Source organism: Acartia tonsa, chromosome 2 (assembly GCF_053477335.1).
Source record: "Acartia tonsa isolate MP-2025a chromosome 2, ASM5347733v1, whole genome shotgun sequence".
In the NCBI taxonomy this organism is placed as follows: Eukaryota; Metazoa; Arthropoda; class Copepoda; order Calanoida; family Acartiidae; genus Acartia; species Acartia tonsa.
In genome coordinates this window covers 17,810,385-17,836,304 of record NC_137261.1, presented here as the reverse complement: position 1 = coordinate 17,836,304, position 25,920 = coordinate 17,810,385, and the positions used below count along the sequence as shown (strand labels likewise).

Sequence of the window (25,920 nt, the reverse complement as noted above, 5' to 3'; positions counted from 1 at the left end):
GACGAACAAAAAAAAAGGACCAAGGAAATCTTCTGCAATAAAAAAATGGGGGGGGATTTTTTTGTTTTTGGGGGGGTTGGGGGTGTCCCACCCTCCAAAAAAAATAGCTTAAACCATCACAGGACCAGTAGGTATAATCCCTAAAAAGTAGAGTCCAATCGGTTCAGCGGTTACTGATATCTTAAGCTTCAGACGGACGACAGACGGACAGACATCGTTCTACTTTGTATTATAGATAAGCTACTCCAAATCGAAATGTCCTTTTATCTTAGTTTTGTTTTGTTTTTTATCAGATTTTCAATTTTTTATAATATATATTATCAAAATATAAAATGTTAGACCGATAGACGATTAAACACTCACATACACACACACACACACACACACACACACACACAAACACACACATACCCCCCCCCCCCCACACACACACACATTATTATCATTTTTTGTAATTACTAATGGGAAATAATTTAATTACCACTATCTATCTATCTATCTCTTATTTTGTAAGAATAATGAAATTATATATATTTATTAAGATATAATTAGTCAGATGTACATTTGTTCACACATATGTAACCCCATGCAGGGAGGGAGAGCACATTAAGCTCTTTATGACACTAGTCCCCAATGTTTCATGGTAACTTTTTCCTTATTCGTAGGCAAAATAACTTTTGGAACTACGTTGAAATTTGAATGGTTGGTTCATTAAGTTGAGTGTTCAAACGTTCAAACGTTGTAATCTACAGATGGGGTAATTTTGTGTTTTATCATTTTGGATGTACAACAATTTATCGACCATTGTCTTTTTCTTCTAGATCCCTGGCAGCCATGTTACAGTTTCCTTTTTTGAAACCATATGTACAAAATTATTCCCCCACCCTTCGTAAAAAAAATCCGGCATTATGACATGAAATTTCATTAGTCGACAATCATTAGCAGTGATCTAAAGGGATAAGACAATGACCGATAAATTGAAGTACATTCCCATTGAAATTTCACCAAATAACACTGCTGTAGATTACAATTAGTGGCTGAAACGTTTAAAGACTCAATTTAATGAAACAATCAATCAAAATCAATAAAAGTCAACAAAGTTGGTAAGCCAACGAATAAGAAACATAACATAAAACTTTAGGGACTAGTTTAATAAACAGCCCAATGTCTCCTCCATTCCTGAATCATTGGCTATTATTTATGTCGACTATTTGGCGTTAAATAAAGTGCTTTTTGCTGACATTCAATAGATTATTCTAATGACATTATGAAGAAGATGTTCTATAGAAGTTCTGTATCATGAAGTACAGACGTACATATAGAGTAGCTAACAAAAAGTAGGGGTACATATGTATGTCCCATTACAATCTATATAAAAATTACCTACTCTATCTATTATTTACGTCATAATGTCTCGTCGCCTCTTTGTTAGCACCTGATAATAGGTACATTAGCTATTTTAAGAACTATAAATATTTATCTAAAATCTAATTTCATTACCTAAGAAAATAATCATTTAAACTGTACATATTAATCTGTTTAAATATGCAAAAAAAACTTTTAGGTTAAATAAGCTTTTGTTGAAGAAAAAATGATTGAAATATGTTATCATGTTATGACTATCTATCGATTCCTTAAACAGTTAGAATTTAGAAAGTGAAGCAACTCTATAATCGTTATCAGAAAGTTCAACAGTTATTCCAATATTTGAAATACTGATTCCTAGGACAACATTGTACAATGGTTAAGCGAAGCTTCTCTATTATCAATTTCTAGAAATGTAAATATGTCCTTAAATTGTATCCTTTATTTAAGCAGTTTTGCAACAAATTTACTTAAATTTTGTTTGCATTCATATATATATTCTGCTTATTCATAACTTACACTCTTCAATTGTTAATGTTTGTTTGTCCCATCATTTCAGAGCTTCGCTTTTATGGATGTTGCCATCCTAGTATTATCTAAAACGCATAAAAATATTACTGCAAAAAAATAAATGGTTTAACAAATGATTAAAATGAATAGAATATAAAATGAGGTTTATTATGTTAAAAATCACTCAAATGCTCTTACAATTGTTTTCCATTGCGTTTGTTTGAATCCTTTTCATATATTCTAAATTTGCTAATTAGATTTCAGGAAATTAAGACACAGCATTTTGGTTAAACTGTAGATTTTTATTTTACATTAATGTTGTATTTCATCTACAATAGATCTATTAAGCACTAACGGCTACGTCCAAGAGGCCTCTGGAGTGCTCTTGAGGGTGGGGGGGAAGTTAAGTGGAACCTCTCTTTACTTTCAATTAAAGTTTTCTAGGTGCCATTTCTCTTGGGAAGGTGGTGTTACCTTCCCACAAAACAATTAGAAACCTTCTTAGAAACCTATGAGAAGCTGACCTGTAAAGTAAGACCATAACAGTTCAGTGGTTAGCGAGATCATTTGGTACACACAGACAGACACATAGAGATCCTTTTACTTTATTATAACGATATCATAATATTTAGTTAAAAAATTTAAAAAACTTTATCCTTGTTAATATAAATTACTGAATACATATCATTAAATTTATTGTTTGTTTGACCTTAGATCAACGTTTGATCATACTATCTCAAAGAATTTTCAGCTAAATGTACTGTAAAAAGTTTTTCTTTCTTGTGCTACAATTAGTATTTTTATAAGTGAGCTTTTATATAATTGGAATCTGTCCGTCCGTACGTTTGAAACTGTTACCTTTTTTCGTTAATTTAGGCATTGTCCTATCGATTTGAAACTGTTCATTGTGTTTCCTGTAGTCTATAATCCTTACCAGAATGTCCTATTTGTATTTTAACTTTTTTAACAAAAACGTTTTTTGTGATATAATTATCCAATTCATATGATATTTGGAATACTGATTTCTGGGACAACAATGTATAATGTTATCAGCGAAGCATCTCTTTAATCAAGTCCTAATAATGTGAGTATGTCCTTGAACATTATCTTGTATTCATTTAGTTTTTCAACATATACTAACAAATTTTTTTTCTCGACTTTTAGACATTTATATTCTGATTATTCTGTTCTGACACTCTACCAGGTATTAACGTTCGTTTGTCCCACTTAAGATGATTAGGTACTTTTAAAAGGAAAAACATCCATGTAAAGCTTCATAAATTTTGATAATTTACATAAGATTTACAAAAATTATTCTGTTTCTTATATATTGAGTTGATATTGCAAGTTTTAATATTCGTGATTTTTTTTAGCTTCGCTTTTTATTTATGGTGTCACCCTTGTTATATGCAAATTTTTATCATTGATAATTAATTAGATTATCAACCAATAATAGAAATACAGACCTGATAACATACATTTATTGAATTAAACATTATTAGCAATTCTTATAAGGAAAAGTATAATGGGAAAACATATTTTGTTTCCAATTTTGAAGCTCTTTTTAGGCACTTCCATAAATAAGTCTAGAAAAAAAGATAAAGAAATTAAATACACAAAAATAATATAGATAAAATGCAAGAGAATAGAAAGATATAAAAAATAGCGGTGGTGGTAAAGTGTGAAAAATAAAATAGAATTGATATGAATATATGTACACGGCTGTAACGTATTGTGTTTCTTTATTAAACTATTTTTTTTCTTATAGGCAACATTTAAACTTGGTTATCTATAATACAAAGAAGAACGATGTCAGTCTGTCCGTATAAAGCTTAAGATCTCGGTAACCACTCAACCTACTCTTCAGGGTATATACCTATTGGTCCTGTGGTGGTTTTAAACTATTTTCTTAGGGGAAGGGACACCCCCAACCCCCCAAAATAGAACCCCCAACCAAAAAAAAAATAATTGCTTTTAGGCAGTTACTTCAAAATAAATGGCAGCACCAGAAATACTTAATTTTTTAAAATTACCTCTTGTAGAAAAACAAGCCCCTAGAGGCTAGGGGCAAAGCCGCTGGTTATCGTAAAAAGTAGTGTAGAGAATAGTAATGATTTTTCTCGTATTCATTCGAATCCGGTGGATAGGAACCGGCTCTCATCCATACGAAAAAACTATGTCTAGCATAGTATTATATCCAGCTTTCTACGAATATAAAAATGTACAATTATGAGATTAAAACCAGTTTTTTTAGCCCTGCATTGTACATTCTATATCCGCGGAAAGCCGATTATAATACGATGAAAGAAATAACTATTAAAACTTTTTTGACAATAATTGTATTTAAAATTCTATATATTTTTGAATTATCAAATTGAATACTAAGGTTGGCTTTTGTAAATTTTTCATCCTTTTTTTTCATTTAAATTGTATGCTATAATAGTAAAAGGAAGAGAAAATGTTTTTCCTCAAACTCTCAATCTCTGAAACCCTAGAAATGTGGGACTAGGACACTTACAATACAATTGGCCACTACACCCATGGGAATTTTATTCTAGGGAAATCTTTACATTATTCTATACATTCAAATAGATAGATACAGAAGTATGATTTAAAATAGACCGACAGTCAAAATAATCATTGTTTAGTCGAAATTATTCATATTTTTGACCTTTATTATGGATTGTTTTATTAGAGAAATTGGAAAAGGTATTTTACAGTGCCTGTACAAAAAATTATTGGTCAAATAAAATTTATATTGGCCTGCTATTGGTAATTTAGTCTGTGTATTGGCCTATCAGTGGTCATTTGTATTATGTGACGTCATTTATTTATTTTATTTCTTAATCTTTTTGTTTGTATACTTATTTATGAAATTTCTTTATAGTGCCTATAAAAAAAATGACGTCATACAATACAAATGACCAAATGACAATGGCCAATCCTTATAATAAAGTAATTGGATTTCTGTCTGTTTGTACTAAAGGATCTCGCTAACAGCTAAACTAATATGATTCTCCTTTACAGGGTAGCATCTCATTGGTCCTGGGAAGGTTTATAACTATTTTAGGGGAGGGTACCACCACCCTCCCAAGAGAAGTCGCCCCTAATGTTATTAAATTTAACTTCCTCCTCCTAAAGTTCTATAAAAAGATGATTACTTTTTTTCCAAATAAATTGAAAAAAAGGGGGAGAGTTTTATCTTTTAACCCAACCATTGCGAGGCCTTTACCTAGTGTTTAAAATCAAGGTTACTTTTTTGTTATTTTTAGTTGAATTTTTATTTATTTTTGATTTTGAGAATTGAACTCCCTATGGTATATCATTATCCAGCCCCTAGAGACTATGAGCGCAGCTGCTTGAGTAATGATAAAGTATATAAGGCCTGTACAATTTTCGTGTTATAGACAATTAGCGCAAAGATTGGATCCTTTAACACTCTCTCTTTCTCACTCTTTCTCCAAAGCCTTCTAAATCCCGGTATCTAAAGGGATAAGACAATGGCCGATGAATTTATTTACATCCCCAATAATAATACAAAAAAAATTACCACATCTGTAGATTGTACAGTTACACTCAACATAATGAACCAACCAATCAAATTCAATAAAAGTCCCTAAGGTTGTTAAGCCAATGAATAATAAAAAGTTATTATAAGACTTTGGGGACTAGTGTAATATGTATGTACCTCTAAAGCCTTCTCAATCTCATTTTTAGTTTAGCAAAGCTACTCTATAATTATATCATGTTCTTTCTTCGTCTTTGTGGAATATTGATCCCTAGTACAACATTATATTCTGCTTTTTTAGTTCGTTTGTCCTACCATTTCAGAGCTTCGCTTTTATTGATATTGCATCCTTGTTTTTTTTAAAGTTTTTACTACTTATTTTGCTTACAAACATAATTGTCCTTGTCAATATGAATGAATATTTATAACATCCCTAATTTAGTATTAAGATTGTAGAAAAAGCACTTCATCTTTTCTTTCTCGTTTCTGTAGCAGTAATTTTTCATACAAATATCCTTTAATAGTTCTAGTCATACCTAACTCAGGAATATAGGTAAACAAAGATCAGCTGATTGTACAATTGGTGTGCAATTGCCGCGTAAAATTATGAAAATTAAAATGTCGTCTTTTTGTGTTGAAATAACATCTTAAATTAATGACTCAAAAAATATAATTTTTTTTACATATTTTTAAATAGTTCTAGTCATACCTAACTCAGGAATATAGGTATACCTAGTAATTTTTAATATAAATATTTTTTAATAGTTCTAGTCATACCTAACTTAGGTATATAGGTATACCTTGTAATTTTTCATATAAATATTCTTTAATAGTTCTAGTCATACCTAACTTAGGAATATAGTTATACCTGGCAATTTTTCATATGAATATTCTTTAATAGTTCTAGTCATACCTAACTCAGGAATATAGAGTGATATTTACGCTTTAGACAGAAATTTTTTAAACTCATTTTCAATATTATTAATTTTTTTTGCATTTTTTAGAAGAAAAAAAATATCAAAAAGACATATGCCTAAATTCTTGCAAAAGTATGCTTTACTCTACTCCTATTTTCCCAAAATATATTGGGTGAGAAAAAAAGCAGTCAATATCTTAATATACCAGTTGTCATATCATTAGTAATGTTTACCAGGGATCTAAAGGGATAAGACAACGGCCGATAAATTGATATACATCCCCAATGAAAGAAAACGTTCTTATAAGAGTTTGGGGACTAGTGTAATAAATAGCCCAATATCCCATCCCTCCCTGTTAGCTAGTACTAAATACCATAAATAAATAGGTGCATGCTATTGTACAGTAATAATAAATTATACAGGTTGATAAATGTAATTTATCTTTTTATAATGAAGAGTTTGTTATCTCAACAATTAACAAGGAATTACAAGTGAATTCTTATAATAAAGTAACAGGATGTTTTCTCTCTGTCTGTCTGTTTGTACCGTAGGATCTTGCTAACCGCTTAACCGATTTGGTTCTCCTTTATAGGGTAGCTTCTCATATGTCCTGGGAAGGTTTCCAACTATTTTAAAGGAGGGTACCACCACCCTCCCAAGAAAAATCACCCCTAGAAAACAGCCACCCCCCCCCCACACTCAATTTTTTTTTATATATTTTAAAAACCAAATTATTTTTTTTTACTTTTTCTTTTTAAATCTAAAATAAAACGAAGGAGTTATTACATTCAACTTTCCTTCTTATTAAGTGCTTCTAAAGGCGTAGCCGCTAGAAATATACATTTAATTAGCTCACCTTCCATATAAGAGGTCTTTAGAGGTGAGGTTATTTAAATAAATAAAGAGAAAAAATTGTTACCTAAATAACAATTAGACATTTTCAAGACTAATGTGAAGCTACATGAAAAGTATAAAAACATACAAAATGATATTCTGCTACTTTGTATAAAACTTATATAGGATGTATTTTTATTTATCAACATAGAAAATGGTTTGTTTATTTTTATACCTTTTATTAAAAGCTTTTATATTAATCTATTAATAAATTGTTTGCTAATACTAAATGGCTCTATTGAATAGTTAAATTTGATACTCTCTTTCAGTGGCGTGCAGAGGATTTGGCCAGGGGGGTGGGCTGTATGAAGCGCCATCAAAAATTTTGAAACCAGCTTCCTTAAACCAAAATCAATGGAGTAAAGGGGGAGCTGTAGGGGGTAAATTGTAGACATCAAGAGGTGTGTATTTTTAGTGTTAGGGGGGTGGATACACCCCATAGGTGTTGATCTATGTAAGTGAAAAATATGTGATATGCCTTAGAAAAGCTTTCTATTGATCTTTAATGGTTGATAGGTTTAATATTGATTTTTTTTATCTGTTGCACTAAGATATTACAAATATCATAGAGAAACGGTGCATGTTTAGCTTAAAAATATTGATTTTATTACAATTAGGTAAAAACGTTTGGACACTCTACTTAATGAACTAATTCACCAATCAATAAAATTCAACATAGGTCCCTAAAGATCTTAAGCCAACAAATAAGAAAACGTTATTGCAATACTCTGGAGACTAGTGTAATAAACATTCCAATGTCCCCTACCTTCCTGAAAATGATCGATATCCACCGTTTCCTTATTTGTAACCAAACAGACATCCTGCTTATTAGGATTAAATATAATATTATACAACTTTAAAATGTAAAATCCACAAAAAAAAACCAAAATTTTTGTAGGTTAGATGTTTGTAGGTTGGTTTGGTGTAAAATTTCTTCTATTCAATTAAAAGAAAGAACAAAGTTCGGGCTGTAAAAGTTATTTCCATGGATGTAGGGGATAAGTTATTCTATTATTTTTTTTTCAAAAATAGATTTTGGCATGTATACACAACTAAGTTTACTTTTTTTCAACTGAATTCCAAAATTAAAAAAAAATTTTAGGAAAGATACATAAAATTTTAAGGTATCTTTGCTGAAAAGCATTATACTTAAATATTAAGTATTTTTCGTCTAAAACTTAAGATTTCAATAACTACTCAACCGATTAAGTTCTCAATTTAAAGGAAGCTTCACATAGGTCCTGTCATAGTTTTAATCTTTTTCATTATACAGATTTAAGTCTTTGAATGGTTTTATGATTCAGTAGATGCTAAGGGTACAGCCGCTAGCACTTTTTATAAAATATTAAAAGTTGTTCTGGAAACTTTTAGAATATAGACTCCTTCCTATATTTTCCACATTTACGTTTTATTAAATTGCATCGATTAAAAAAAGTAAACCAAAATTTTGATTAGTTTCTAAATAGGATTATCCTGACTCTAGACATTGAAGTTTGGGTTCATATTTAACAGGGCTCGTCAGCTGCGTATTAGCCGCCTGTAAGCCTCAAAGAAATCACCCCTTAACAATTTTAAAAATCAGCTAAATTTCTAAAACAGACCTAAATATATCAAGCCCTATTTTTTTTCAATTCAAAACGTCATAACGGGTTTAATTTTGAGGCTGATGCGCGGCCCCCCCCAGTGCCGAACACTGATATTTAACTTCTACATCAGCAAAGTTACTGTACAATGTACATGTTATCCACATTTTAATTGTCAGTAATATTTATTTTACTTTCGTCCCTTTTTTTATTTTAGTAAATATCCGTTCTTTCTACATTAATTTTTAATTAGCAATTTTGCACGTTTATTCTTTTTAAAACAAACATTTAAAGAAACTATGTAAAATGTGTTGTTATAAAATCAATATCCAACAAACTTACTTCTGTTAGCGACTTAGGTTTCATGATTTATATAATCAAGTTTAATGTTTAATTTTTATGTCACTGCTCAAAGTACTTTTTTCCCCAGTAAAGATGATATTTGAAATCACAATGATGAGATTTATTTTGTTGTAGAGTAAAGTTTATATTTTGATTCTCAATTAGTTTCTGTAATTTAAGATCAACCACTTGATACCAGGGATCTAAAAGGATAAGACAATGGACAATAAATTAATTTGTATCCCTAATGTTGATACACAAAATTATCCCTTCTGTAGATTACAATTAGTGGTTGAAACGTTTGTAAACTAAACTTAATGAACCAACCAAGCAAAATTCAATAAAGTCCTTAAAGTTGTTGGGCCAACGAATAAGAAAACGTTATTATAAAACTTTGGGGACTAGTGTAATAAACAGCTCATTGTCCCCTTCCTTCCTTCCAGGGACGCTGGGGACATTGGTCTCTTTATCATACTAGTCCCCAAAGTTTAGTAATAACGTTTTCTTATTAGTTGGCTTAACACTTTTGGGGACTTTTATTAAATTTTGATATTTTTTTTGTTAAAATGTTTCACCCGATAAAAGTAATATACATGAAAAGTAATTTTGTATAGCATCATTGGGGATGTACATTAATTTATAGGCAATTGTCTTATCCCTTTAGATCCTTGACCTGATACACAGAAATTGTTTGCAAACTATTTTCCCATCTTCTAGTTTTTATAACTTGTTTAACCTGAAAAAATTTATTTTGGTATGGATAAATTTAAAATAAGCCAATTTAGCTGCTGCTCTTCTAGAATCAAGGGGGGTTGGGCTAAAAAAAGTTAAACCCATCCCTAAAATGGAAAACATTATTGGATTTGTGGGGTAGCGAGATCTAAGCTGACATGTCATGACAAACAAAAAACCTACTACTTTGTATAAAAGCAAGTTAACAAGAAAATATGTTAGTGGCTTGATATATTCATACAAGCAGTAACATATTTCTTTGCCTTATCTGTAACTAGCGGTTACGCCCCCTAGAGGCCTATAGGGGCTCTTGAGAAGGGGGAAGTTGAATCCCAAAACATTTTTTTATTGTAGCGGTTCAGCGGTTAGCGAGATCCTTCGGTACAAAAATTCAAACACACAGAAAGATAGATATATTATGATTTTGCTCTAGTTTTGGCATTTTTATTTTTTTTATTACAATTGTTGTTAGAATGCAAATATTAGTTTATGTCAATTGTATGCAATTTAAACCATTTTAACAACTTTTGAGAGGGGGATAAAAAATGGAAAATATAACTTTATTGGAAACTGCCATTTGTTTTTCAGATTGTATTACTTGAAGAAAATGAGAAGTTTTGGTGTAGTTCTATTTCTAGTCTTTACTCAGATAATCAGGGGGGAGAGAGGAGAGGGATTCTATAGTAAGTAGATACTTAGATAGATATATGGATAGATAGATAGATAGACAAACAGATAGATAGATAGATAGAAAAAACATATAGTTAGGTAGATAGATAGATGGTTCTATTTCTAGTCTTTACTCAGATTATCAGGAGAGGGGGGGGGGGAGAGAGATCCTATAGTAACTAGATACTTAGATACATATATGGATAGATAGATAGATAGATAGAAAAATATATAGATAGATAGATAGAAAAATATATAGATAGATATATAACTAGATATACAGATAACTAGATATATAGATAGATAGATAGATAGATAGATAGATAGATAGATAGATAGATAGATAGATAGATAGATAGATAGATAGATAGATAGATAGATAGATAGATAGATAGATAGATAGATAGATAGATAGATAGATAGATAGATAGATAGATAGATAGATAGATAGATAGATAGATAGATAGATAGATAGATAGATAGATAGATAGATAGATAGATAGATAGATAGATAGATAGATAGATAGATAGATAGATAGATAGATAGATAGATAGATAGATAGATAGATAGATAGATAGATAGATAGATAGATAGATAGATAGATAGATAGATAGATAGATAGATAGATAGATAGATAGATAGATAGATAGATAGATAGATAGATAGATAGATAGATAGATAGATAGATAGATAGATAGATAGATAGATAGATAGATAGATAGATAGATAGATAGATAGATAGATAGATAGATAGATAGATAGATAGATAGATAGATAGATAGATAGATAGATAGATAGATAGATAGATAGATAGATAGATAGATAGATAGATAGATAGATAGATAGATAGATAGATAGATAGATAGATAGATAGATAGATAGATAGATAGATAACTAGATACAGACAAAATAAGATATACTAGAACTTAAAAATCCAATCTCTGCTAAAATTTTATTTGTTTAGAATCGCCTGAATTCCTGGGAAGTATAAAGAATATTACAGTTGCGGCTGGTAGAGATGCATCGCTCTCGTGCTTCATCAAAAATAGTAAAGTAAGTCAGGGAGGGAGGGGACATTGGGCGTTTATTACACTAGCCACCAAAGTTGTACAATAATGTTTTATAATTCGTTGTCTTAGCAACTTTAACACTTTTGTTAAATTTTGATTGGTTGGTTCATTAGATTGAATGTCCAAACGATTCAACCACTGATTGTAATCTAAATAAAGAGTTATTTGTGTTTCATCAATGGGGATATACATCAATTTATCGTCCATTGTCTGATCATTTAGATGAAGTAATGTGGATGGGAATTTAGAAGAGTCATAAAACCATTATCAAAAATATAAAATCAATATGTTTTAAGTGTAGAAAATTTTTATTCAATTTGTTTCCTGTTAAATATAAAACATAATATTCTAGAATATTATTATACTTATATTAAATAAAAAGAAGCATTTTTCCAGTATGGCTTTGAAACCGAATAATATCCGCTGGATTAGAACCAGTTTTCAGCCATACTGAAAAATTATATATTACATTGTATTACAGTCAAACTTCCACGAATATCAAATTATAAATAATTAATTTAATATATGTTTTGGATAGCCAGGACCCACGGGGCTATTAAAACTGGTTTTAATCTTATGATTTTTAATTTTAAGTCCGCGGAAAGCTGTCTATAATACGATGCGATAAATAACTATAACCATTTTAGGGATATAAAGTAGCATGGGTCAGAGTTAGCACACAAACTATTCTTACCATGAATCATCATGTTATCACTAGAAATCATAGGTAAATTTTGGAGTAGTTTACGCTGGTACCCAAAGTTTTATTACTATATTATCTTATTTGTTGGCTCAAAACTTTGGGTACTTATAGCAAGGGTCAAAGTGAGCACACAAACTATTCTTACTATGAATCATCATGTTATCACCAGAAATCATAGGTGAATTTTGGAGTAGTTTCTACAGGGAGAGAGAGGACATTGGAATGTTAATTATACTGGTACCCAAAGTTTTATTAAAACGTTATTCTATTTGTTGGCTCAAATCTTTGGATACTTAAAGCATGGGTTAGAGTTAGCACACAAACAATTCTAACTATGAATCATCATGTTATCACTAGAAATCATAGGTAAATTTTAGAGTAGTCTCTGGTACCCAAAGTTTTATTACTACGTTATCTTATTAGATGGATCAAAAACTTTGGGTACTTATAGCATGGGTCAGAGTTAGCACACAAACAATTCTTACTATGAATTATCATGCTATCACCAGAAATCATTGGTAAATTTTAGAGTAGTTTACACTGGTACCCAAAGTTTTGTTCCTATGTTATCTTATTTGTTGGCTCAAAAACTTTGGGTACTTATAGCCTGCGTCAGAGTGAGCACACAAACAATTCTTACTATGAATCATCAGGTTATCACCAGAAATCATAGGTAAATTTTGGAGTAGTTTCTACAGGGAGGGATAGGACATTGGAATGTCTATTACACTGGTACCCAAAGTTTTGTTCCTATGTTATCTTTATCTTATTTGTTGGCTCAAAAACTTTGGGTACTTTTAGCCTGGATCAGAGTGAGCACCCAAACTATTCTAACTATGAATCATCAATTTAAGATATATAAGTTTTCCGGAATTTTAAAGTTAGGGGGAGATTTGAAATCTGCATCAAATTTTGAGGATTTTTTATAAAATTCGTTTTTTCTATAATTCTTTATCTAAAAGCGGAAATGCAATTTAACTTAATTAATTTTGGCATCTGTGATTGGTGGATTTAAAAAATCTGCGCTCTGATTGGATGGCGTACATCATTCAACCAATTAGAGCGCAGGTAGTTTAAAATCCACCTATCCTATTGGTCAAAATTAATTAACTTAAAATGTATTTCCGCTTTTAGATAAAGAATTATACAAAAAACAAATTTTATAAAAAATCCTTAAAATTTGATGCAGATTTCAAATCTCCCCCTAACATTAAAATTCCGGAAAACTTATATATCTTAATTATCATGTTATCACAAGAAATCATAGGTAAATTTTAGAGTAGTTTTACAGGGATGGATAGGACATTGGAATGTACCCAAAGTTTTGTTTCTATATTATTTTATTAGTTGGCTCAAAAACTTTTGCTGGATTAGTTGGTTCCAAAATTTAGCTAAGTTTTAACCATCCCTAATGTTGTGATCTGGCTCATACACCGTCATACCAAAGACACAAAAATATTGACATGGCAAATTTTTAAAAACATTTTAATAAAAAATTCAGTTCTTTAAATAAGTAGCTCAGTCTATATTGTATCCAGGTTCATCATTGCAATAATTAAACTTATTATTTTATAAAAGAGAAAATTATTTTTTAATAGAATGTGATAGGAATTCATAAAAAATATTTATTTCAAAATTATTATTAGAATTCATGTGAGCCAACCAGAAGCAGCTGAATGGAAGTTAGATATCAAGGTAAAAAGTTTCTTTATTTTCTATTCTTGTTACTTGTTTACCAAAATCTGTACAATTTCTAACTAATAAAGTGGTCGGATTGTTTCTTCAGCGTGTTCCTATTGGCTGATTTAAGAGAGTTTCTACCAAGAAATTATCCTCATACTAAAGTAACAGGATGTCTGTGTGTTTGTGTGTCTGTGTGTCTGTATGTCTGTGTGTCTGTACCGAAGGATCTCGCTAACCGCTGAACCGATCGGGTTCTTCTAAACAGGGTAGCTTCTCATAGGTCCCGGGAAGGTTTATAATTATTTTCTTGGGGGTGGGACACCCCTAACCCCCCCAAAAATGAAAAATACCCCCCCCCAAAAAAAAAAATATTTTTTACTAAAAAAAAACACATAAATTTTCACCCCCCAAAATATTGTTTTTACTTTTTCTTTTAAAATCTAAAATAAGAAATTGGGTTATCAAATTCGAGTCCCCCCTCCTCAAGTGCCCCTAAGAAGCCTCTAGTATCTAATATATTATTAAAGATAGTTGCATGAAGCTCATTTCAGAAAAATTATTTCAAGCAGAAGTTAAAAGTATGCCATCAAACATATATAATTTGTTTTAATTAACGAACAATTATACAACACTAAATAAGTCATCATGATGTTTTTGTGAAAATAAGCCAGTTATTTTAATAAAATATTTTCAAAAATATGATACATGGTAGAAAATTTAGATTCTTTCAAATATATTCCCTATAAATGTAGTTTAAGCCATTGAATAGGAAAAAATGAGCAGTTTACTAATTTCAAGTTAAAATGCATTTCGTTTACCCCTTAACTATTTAGTAAAGTTGTAAAAATCGTTATAGATTGGACAATTCTAAAATGTTTGAAGTCAGCGGCCAGAGCTATCCTTTACGGACGCATAATCTAACCGACCATACATAAAATTGTTGTCATGTTTAAATTTTGCAACTGACATGATGAAAACAATTTGGATTTATGGAGGCTGATGTTATCAGCCCTCAAGAAAAGTCAACTGTTTTGTTGAAGCTTTTAGGATTTAACAACCTAAATGCATGACCTAAGCTGTACTGAAAAATGCCTATTGTAATATACAATTACAAATTTGTTTTTAGCTTTCAATGACTGTTTTAATTTTTGTTTGTTTGTTAATTGTTTTAATAAACATAAACATTGAAACTTAAATAATTGATTTAAAATTAGAAAAGTTTTTGAATTAACTAATTCATAGGTAAAAATCGATGAATATAAAATATCAAAACAACACCTAGCGGTAAAATTTATTACTACATATAATACAACTTTATAAAAGATTCAAATGTCATTATATTAACAACTAAACTACAGACATATTCTTTACTAATAAACCTATTAGAAGCTATCCTGTTAAGGAGAACCATATCAGTTAGCGAGATCTTTTGGTACAAACAAACATATAGACAAACAAACAAACAGAAAAATAGAAATACAGACAAATAAACAGACAAACGAAGAGACAAACAGACAGACAGACAAACAGGCAGACAAACAGACAGACAAACAGGCAGACAAACAGACAGACAGACAAAGAAACAGACAGACAAACATACAGACAAACAGACAGACAAACAAACAGACATAGAAACAGACAGACAAACATGCAGACAAACATGCATACAAACAGACCGACAAACATACAAACAGACAAACAAACAGACAGACAAACAGACAAACAAACAGACAGACAAACAGACAGACAAACAGACAGACAAACAGACAAACAAACAGACAGACAAACAGACAGACAAACAGACAGACAAACAGACAGGCAAACATACAGACAAACAAACAGACAGACAAACAGACAAACAAACAGACAGACAAACAGACAGACAAACAGACAGGCAAACATACAGACAAACATACAGACAGACAGACAGACAAACAATCAGACAAACAAACTTACAGAAAACAGATAGACAAACAGACAGACTAATAGACAAACAAACATACAGACAAACATAAAGACGAACAGACAGACAAACAAACAGACAGACAAACAGACAGACAACTAGACAGACAAACAGACAGACAGACAAATAGGCATCCTGTTACTTTATTATAAGGACTAGCGGCTACGCCCCTAGAAGCCTCTACGGGCACTTAAGGTAGAAGGGGGGGAAAGTCGACCTCATCCCATTTTAAATTTCAGTGTTTAAAGAAGTAAAAACAATTTTTTTTTGGGGGGGGGGGAGGAGGGCGAAGACACCCTCCCAAAAATAGTTTAAAACCTTCTCAGGACCTATAAGAAGCTTCACTGTAAAGGAGAAAAATATCAGTTCAGTGGTTAGCGAGATCCTTCGGGACAGACAAAAAACGTTTACTACTGTATATTATAGGATAACCATGGTATTTTCTTATGTATAAAAATGTGTGTGTGTTTGTCTGTGTAACTATTGAAGTATTAAGGAAAAAAGTTTGTTATCAAGGAGGGAGGGAACATTGGGATGTTTATTACAACGGTCCCTAAAGGTCTATGATATATAAAGTTTTCTTATTCATTTATCAATTTTGGGATCTTTTATTAAGTTTTGATTGCTTGAATTATTACGTTGAAAGACCAAACGTTTCAACCACTAATTGTAATGTACAGAAGTGTTGATTTTGTATATCATCAGTTAGGGGCGTACATCAATTTATCGGTCTTTGTCTTATCACTTGAGATCCCTGGTTGTGTTGTAAGATAATATTTTATTTTACAACATAGTCGACAATCTTCTGAATGACCCAACTTATTTTAACTTTGCATATTATGCAACAGTTTTATACTTCCAGGAGTATAGGGATAAGTTGTTGGAATTTTTAAAAAGATTTTTATGTTTCCGTCCATAATATGGTTTCCAGTATGGCTTAGAAACCGATTAATATCCTCTTTTTTAGAACCGAACCTCAGACATACTTAAAAATTAAGTTTAACATCGTATTACACAAACAGTTGTCCACTAATATTAAAATAGGAATCATAAAATTGTTACCAGTTATGTTAGCTTGAGCCTTCGGCCCCTAGGGGCTGACAAATTATAGTTCAATATCCGCGGAAAGCTGTCTATGATACGATAAATAACTATTGTCAGTTGATTTTCCAATTACAACTTAATTGACCGATTTTTTAAATCGCATATATCAACTCTATGCATATTTAAATTAGAAAAATGGCGTACTTTAGGTTAGGTCAAAATGGGTTAGTTACCCACTGAACTAGAATATAAATCAGACCAAAAATTGGGCTTGGGTTCATTTTTGGTGGAAGCACCATTATTTGTACTGTCCATGATATATTATATCCTTGATTATTTTAGAAAATTCAATTAGCATTTAACAAACAACTGTTCATTATTTAACTTATTTAGTTAAATATCGACTCTTTGATTCTTGAATTTCCTCAGAATATGACAAACACACAACGTTTCATTTTTAAACAGACAAAAGGAACTTTTACAATATATAATTCAATCCTTATGATAAAGAAACAGAATGTCTATCTGTAGCAAAAGATCTCGCTAACTGTTGAACTGATAAGGTTCTCCCTTACAGGTCAACTTCTCAATGGTCCTGAGAAGGTTTATAACTATTTTTGTGGAGGGTACAACCACACTCCCAAGAGAAATCCTTAAAAAACATAACCCATCTAGCAGCGAAAAAATATTTTCTCTTTAATAGCTGATATTCTTATATAGAATCAAAAGAAAACGTAGCCGTTAGTAATATATTATAATAGAAAAGAATTTATTAACTAACGAGACTATGAAAAATTCTTATAAGACAATAGTTTGTTATTTTGTTTATTGAATAAATTGATTTTGTGTTTTGTACTAGACATATTATAATCTTAATGAACAATGCTGACAAACAAAATCTTGAAATTATTCAAGGCCTTGCCATAGAAAACAAGTACATAACATATAGTTATAAAATTAATAAATTTATTTCTCGTATTCATTCGAATCCGGTGGATAGGAACCGGTTCTCATCTATACGAAAAAACTATGTCTAGCACCGTATTATATCCAGCTTTCTACGAATATAAAAATGTACAATCATAAGATTTAAACCAGTTTTTTTAGCCGGTGTCTCCGGCACCTCGGGGCTAAAAAAATAGTTTTAATCTTATAATTGTACATTCTATATCCGCGGAAAGCCGTTTATAATACGATGCGAGAAATAACTATTATTGTATAATTTTTTTATTCAGGATGTACGGCCGAGGGATGCTGGTTTTTACATGTGCCAGGTATTCAAGGTTTAATACTTACGACACAGTAATATTTTTTCCAGTATGGCTTCGAAACCGATTAATATCCGCTGGAATATGACTGGTTCTAAGCCATACTGCAATATTACTGCAGTTTTCTACGAATAAAAATCATAATATTCAATCCAGTTTTGTTAGCCCGTGCTTCGGCATCTCGGGGTTAACAGATTTGATTTAAATCTTATTATTGTTATATATAGGCACTATAAAGAGCCTCAGATAATTTTAAAATAAATTTTTTAAAGGTGAATACCGAACCAATGCGAAGTAAACTTGGTTATCTTGAAGTTGTAGGTAAGTGTATTTAAAACATCCAGATTTTTAATTTATTTTCTCGTATCCATACGAAAAAAACTATGTCTAGCATCGTATTATATCCAGTTTTCTACGAATATAGAAATGTACAATCACAAGATTAAAACTAGTTTTTTTAGCCGGTGCCTTCGGCACCACGGGGCTAAAAAAAACTAGTTTTAATCTTATAATTGTACATTCTATATCCGCGGAAAGCCGTTTATAATACGATACGAGAAATAACTGTTACAAAATTTTTTTGTATGAGATAATTATCCTTTCATCGATTTTTGTAAGGAAGATTCCTATGACAACCAGGTACAATAGGTAAAGCGAAGCATCTCTATACTTAGGTTTTAAAAATGTAAGTGTGTCTTTAAACAGAATCCTGTATTTACGCAATTTTACAACAAGTTAAAATACAATTTTGTTTATACCTTTTAATTAATATTATGCTCATTACGTTTTGACACTCTACAAGTGTTAATGTTTGTTTGTGTCATCGTCTGATCTCAGATCTTCGCTTTTATGGATGTTGTTACCTTGATAAAGAAAAGATTATTCCGAACCGTCATAATAAATTTTAGCACTTTTTTTTCAGAGCCGCCTGGAATAGTTGACGGAGAAACTAGCAGAGATCAGATAGTATCCGAAGGAGACAGTATTATACTTGCCTGTAAAGCTAAAGGACATCCGGTTCCACAGATAAGGTAAGAACTTTAGAGTAGCTACAAATAGTTTCAGAAGAAGAAAGTATTATACTTGCCTGTAAAGCTAAAGGACATCCGGTTCCACAGATAAGGTAAGAACTTTATAGTAGCTACAAATAGTATCAGAAGGAGACAGTATTATACTTGCCTGTAAAGCTAAAGGACATCCGGTTTCACAGATAAGGTATGAACTTTAGAGTAGCTACAAATAGTATCAGAAGGAGACAGTATTATACTTGCTTGTAAAGCTAAAGGACATCCGGTTCCACAGATAAGGTAAGAACTTTAGAGTAGCTACAAATAGTATCAGAAGGAGACAGTATTATACTTGCTTGTAAAGCTAAAGGACATCCGGTTCCACAGATAAGGTAAGAACTTTAGAGTAGCTACAAATAGTACCAGAAGGAGATAGTATTATACTTGCTTGTAAAGCTAAAGGACATCCGGTGCCACAGATAGGGTAATAATATTGTATAAAGTAGTAAGCTTTTTTTGTCTGTAGCGAAGGATCTTGCAAACCACTGAACCGATATGGCAGAAAAATAAGTTCAGTAATTTTTGAGATCTTAAGCTCCATTCAAAAAAACCCTTACTTATCACCCTTACCCGTTATATAATAGGATTGCATAAAAACATTTTTGTTAGTTTGTAACTTATTTTATTAGATCCATAAATTTTTACCAATTTTTTCTACACCTGTTTCAGTTGGAGACGAGAAGACGGTATGCCAGTCATTGCAGGAACAGGTACCTCTTTTATGCATATATTTATAAATTTATTAGCGGCTACGCCCCTAGAGGCATCTAGGATCCCTTAAGGGCAAGGGGAGGGGAAGTCGACCCTCTTAACCTTTATTTGTAGTTTTTTTTAAATGGGGGGTTGGGGGGAAGGATAAAATTTTTTTATGGGCGATTTCTCTTGGGAGGGTGGTGGTACCCTCCCCCAAAATAGTTATAAACCTTCCCAGGTCCTATGAGAAGCTATCCTCGATCAGTTCAGCTGTTAGCGAAATCCTTCGGTACAGACAAGCAGACAGACATCCTGTTACTTTATTATAAGGATAAAAAAATCGGATACATCTATCTAGCTATTTATTTTAGCTTTTTATTGATCTATCCAAATAACCTCAGGTTCAGGGGAGTATATTGGCCCTGTAATCCAGCTGACTTCAGTACGCCGCGATGATATGGGCGCCTACCTGTGCATCGCCCAAAATGGCGTACCACCAGCTGTTAGCAGACGAATCATTCTTCAAGTCAAGTGTAAGTTACATTTTTAGTGACTATCTATAGATTTTTTTTAAAAATAAAAAATAACCTATTTCATTACCTTGAAATTTTCGGCATACTTCCAGAAATGGTCAATAGTTTGGTCAGATTTATTTAAATTTTTTTTCTTACTCTATTTTTTAAGACCATCGAACATTTGCTTAATAATTCACTTTGTCAGTTTGTCTATCCATCTTATGGATGTTTTTATCCTTGTTTATATTTGTATTTTGTTTTTATTTATGGCGGCTTGCCACGTTATGACTGTTTTTGATCTAGTTATATTTACAAAGAAGCAGCTATGCCCAATTTCATGGAGGACTTTACTAGAGATCCTTTTACTTTGTCAAAAAGGATACAGTTATTGTATTTACAAATATACATTTTTTCAGATCCGCCAAAAGTTGATCTGAGTTTGACCTCTGTACGTGGCAGGGCTGGAGAGGCTATGGTACTCACCTGCGTTGCTTCAGGTATACTAATAAATTATTTTCCAGCAGAGCTTCTAAACCGATTACTATCCGCGGGATTAAAACCGGTTCTTAGCCATAGTGAAAAATCATGTATTTTACTGTATTACTATTATATCCAATTTTCAACGAATATAAAAAAGTAAGATCATACTATTAAAACCAATTTTTTTATCCCGTGCCTTCGATTCTGAGGGATAAAAAAAAACTTTGTACCATTGTACCATTTTATATCCGCGGAAAGCTGTTTGTAATACGATGTGATAAATAACTATTAATGTTAATAGGATTTCCTGAACCTGTGACCTCCTGGGTACATTCTGGCAAAACCATTCAATCAGGTCAGATACCTAATTTTAACTTACACAAAATTACCCTTTAAGCAGATTAAAATTAGTGGTTGAAACGTTTGAACTCTCAACTTAATGAGCTAACCAATCAAAATTCACTAAAGTCCCCAAAGTTATTAAACCAACGAATAAGAAAACATTATTATAAAACTATGTGGACTACTGTGATAAACACTCTATTTTCCCCTCTCTCTCTCTGATTAATAATTCACTGAAAATTTGTAGATGGAAGATATGAGATTGCCACTGAACTCTCCAGCAGTCACGTGACAACAAGACTTATTATTGAATATTTGTAGATGGAAGATATGAGATAGCCACTGAACTCTCCAGCAGTCACGTGACAACAAGACTTATTATTGAATATTTGTAGATGGAAGATATGAGATAGCCACAGAACTATCCAGCAGTCACGTGACAACAAGACTTATTATTGAATATTTGTAGATGGAAGATATGAGATAGCCACTGAACTATCCAGCAGTCACGTGACAACAAGACTTATTATTGAATATTTGTAGATGGAATATATGAGATAGCCACAGAACTATCCAGCAGTCACGTGACAACAAGACTTATTATTGAATATTTGTAGATGGAAGATATGAGATAGCCACAGAACTATCCAGCAGTCACGTGACAACAAGACTTATTATTGAATATTTGTAGATGGAAGATATGAGATAGCCACTGAACTATCCAGCAGTCACGTGACAACAAGACTTATCATTGAATATTTGTAGATGGAAGATATGAGATAGCAACAGAACTCTCCAGCAGTCACGTGACAACAAGACTTATCATTGAATATTTGTAGATGGAAGATATGAGATAGCCACAGAACTATCCAGCAGTCACGTGACAACAAGACTTATTATTGATCCGCTAGAGATGACTGATAATTTTGATAGGTAAGCATATAAGTTGCCAGGAAAGGTGCGCGAAGCGCACCTAAATATTTTTCCACACCTAACGATTTTTTATACCCTTTTTAAGTCCAAAGCGTCCAATGACTGAAAAATTGAAAGGAATGTGAATTTTATTACATTGACAACCCCCCCTTTCCCCCCTATGGCTAATGGTGGTTGCATAGAACCCTGTAAAGGGGGGTATAAAGGGGTATAACTATAAGGGGTTTCCACCACCCTAAATTTACTAGGGGTTGGATACAGCCCCTTCTGCACGCCCATTTTCAAAACTACTTTGTGAAAAATAGTAATTATATTTAAATATTTGTATTTACAAATCGAAAAGTAGTTTTAAGAATTATACATTAGTTAATGTTGAAACTTCATGGTAAAAAAACAAAAAGGAAGCATTTTATAGTGCCTATAAAAACATGACGTCATACATTACACATGATCAATGATAGTAGCATATCATTGTATGACGTCATTTGTTTTATAGGCACTATAAGCTGCTTCAACTAATTATATTATTCAGGTATACTTGTGTAGCAAAGAACAGTTTGGGAAATACAGAGGATTATGTCACCATTCAAGTTTCAGGTATCTTAACTTACAAATATTGATTTATTAGCAGGGATCTAAAGGGATAAGACAATGGGCGATAATTTGATGTGTATCTCCAATAATGATACACAAAATTATCCCTTCTATAGATTACAATTAGTGGTTGAAACGTTTTGATACTGAACTTAATGAAACAAACAATCAAATTTCAATTAAAGTTTCCAAAGTTGTTAAGCCACTTTGGTGCACTAATAATCTTAAACAATACATAAAAAATTTATACTTTTCAATAAAAAATATAAATTTATCTTCTATTTACCTATCTAAATATCTCTGCAAATATTACATAGTTTAATAAGTCATAAAAAAGCATGAAACTACAAGAAAAGTCAGTAAGGAAACCACATATTTGTAAAGGCCAAACCAGGAAAAGTACTTTGATACAATTTTATATTGCTTTGGCAAGTCCATTAAAAAGTAGAGTACAATATTAAATGTTTAAATTTGACAAACACAACTGGTGATTTCGCCTAAAGTCCTTATCGAGCCAAATTATATCGAAAATTAGGGATAGATTAGATGCCTAACACCTCTGGGGAAGGGGGCGATAACACTGCGGGGCCTATACATGCGGTGCCCCAACCATGTGGGACTATCCACTACCCAATTTAACCTAACCGTACCACTAACCTAAAGTAATAAACAAACTAAAAAAACTTATCTTTATATTAACCTTTCAACATTAGTTGTAAAATCATAAGTTTTTTCTCTTTTTCATGCGTATTTTTTAAAAGAAATAAAGTTTCTTGACACCCTGTAAAATAATTTATTTTTCAGCGAAGGTAGCTTATGACAGTGGAATTAGAAGAGACAATAATGATTATGCTTCCAATCAGAAACCAAAATTGGGTAAGCAATTGGAAGCAGTTGATAGTGCCTAACAAAAAATGACGTCACACAATACAATTGACCAAAGACAGGCCAGTATACATTGATATTGACCAATGGTAAAATGTATACTGGCCTGTCATTGGTAATTGAGCAAAAAATACACACTTGTGTACCTGGGAAGGGGGAGATTCAATAGGATACTTAATAAACCAAACCTAATCAAAATTCAATGTTAATCAGTCAACGAATAAGAAAATAATATTATAAGACTTTGGGGACGAGTGTAATTAACAACCCAATGTCCCCTCCATCCCTGGGTAAAATGTACCTAAATTGATTTAACCTTTCCCTATTTTTTTTCAAAAAAGAGAAAAAAAACTTTATAAGCTATTGTTAGAAACCTTTTATAAACAATAATATGGTTGTATTCAACCCCCCCCCCTCCCCCCTCCCACATCTTTCTTCAAAAATAGTTCTTTGTTCAAGTTTTAACTACTTTTAGATATTTGGGAGGTGAAAAAAGATGAGTTTAACAAGTACACAAGTGTCAACTCTATGGATATTCACAAACAACAAAATCAACAAGAAAGACAACAGGAAATAATATAATTATGGATTATCAAAAACAGCGATGTTGCCATGGCCAAGCATAATAAATTATTTTAAAAACTTCATCCTTTGGCAACTAATAATATCGGGTGCTAGTAAACCCAGCAGGATCGTCCAGGTACAGAGTAAAAATAATTTTTGACTTAAACAAAGAATTTCATGTTACCTTAATACTAATTTATCCTTTGGTAGTACATCCTAATACAAAATATAAGACAAAGCCCAAATTTTGTCAAAAATTATCCATGTGACGTCATAAAAATGAAGGATTATCCATCTTTTTTAGGGGTTTTCTTTCCCACTTCTCCTCTCATCTCCCTCATTTTTATGACGTCACATGGATCTTTTTTGACACAATTTGGGCTTTGTCTAATATAGGCGTTAAAGTCGATTTTAGGTTCCAAGTATGATTCTTCAGGACTCTAGCAATCTTTAAATCACACCCAATAACATAAGAATTATATTTGATGTGAAGGTGATGAGAATCGACACAAGAAACCAAGTACAGAACACAGAAAGGAAACATGATCTAACATTATTCTCAAATGGAAAACAAAACAATTGTATAGCATATCAATTAATTGTAGTTATTTTAAGTTTATGTTATATCATATTTTAGAATATTTAGTTGTAAAATGAAATCTAATTGTCATTATTTGTGACATACTCAGTATGTATAAAAATAAAATAAAGTTGTTTTCATTCTCAAATTACCCTAAAAGTCTGATATAGTATTTATGGTCTTGATAGTCTTAATTAAAGGAACCCTGAAAGAAATACACTAATCTATTTGCTGAAAGAGCGCCACTAGTAGATCCAATAAGCCAAATTTGAAGCCTTCAGCTTCAATAATAAAAAGTTTAAATTTTGAAAGTTTTCCATTGCTCATGATAGAAATTTCAATATTTAATTACGTCGGCTAGAAGCAAAATTATCAGCTTATTTTGGTCACAAATGCCTGTAGCCATTTACATTTTTACAATAAAAACACCCTTTTTAAAAAAGTATGGTTTAACTTTGCGTTTGTAAGCTGAATTATAGTGTTATTTTTTTTATGACAGACTGAAAAAATCGAAGAAAAAAACACAAAATAAAAAGAGGTCCTGTGCCCCCAAAACTGAAGTAATATATTTTGATTTAACGACTGACATACTAAATTGTAGAGTAACCCCATACTCATGAAAAATACTGATTTGTAAACCTAATATTTTATTTTTATTATTTGGTGTAATATATTTAATTTATTAATACTATTTTGTAAGCTTTACCCCTATTCAATGATTATTGTAGAATATAAATTTTAAATTTAATAGGTAGAGAAAAAAAATATTAAAAACTATAACCTTTTTGTGACACCCTTCAAATAAAAGTAGCTGTGTTTAGTGCCCTGGGAAATTGGGGATAGATGTCACAGCTTTTGGCCTACCTATTTTTTTGTCGTCAAAGTAGAGGGAAAGAGAAAGGGAAGGGGGAAAGAAACCCCCTAGAAAAGAGATGCTGTATAGGTTAATTATTGGCGTCAATAGAATAGGTAGGCCAAAAGCAGTGACATCTATCCCCTTTTTGCTAGGGCACTG

At 31.6% G+C, this 25,920-nt stretch overlaps 1 protein-coding gene across 1 annotated transcript; it reads left to right on the top strand.

The window, feature by feature from the left end:
* The first annotated feature begins 10,443 nt into the window (after positions 1-10,443).
* On the top strand, positions 10,444-24,343 carry LOC145312416 (lachesin-like). The gene is made up of 15 exons (XM_080151650.1): positions 10,444-10,534; positions 11,486-11,574; positions 12,239-12,318; positions 13,941-13,989; positions 18,220-18,258; positions 18,525-18,573; positions 19,175-19,283; positions 19,989-20,029; positions 20,414-20,545; positions 20,944-21,024; positions 21,309-21,362; positions 22,189-22,282; positions 22,815-22,879; positions 23,681-23,752; positions 24,237-24,343. Exons 1-15 carry the CDS (start codon positions 10,459-10,461, stop codon positions 24,341-24,343), a joined length of 1,137 nt encoding a protein of 378 aa, XP_080007776.1. The 5' UTR covers positions 10,444-10,458.
* The last annotated feature ends 1,577 nt before the right edge of the window (positions 24,344-25,920 follow it).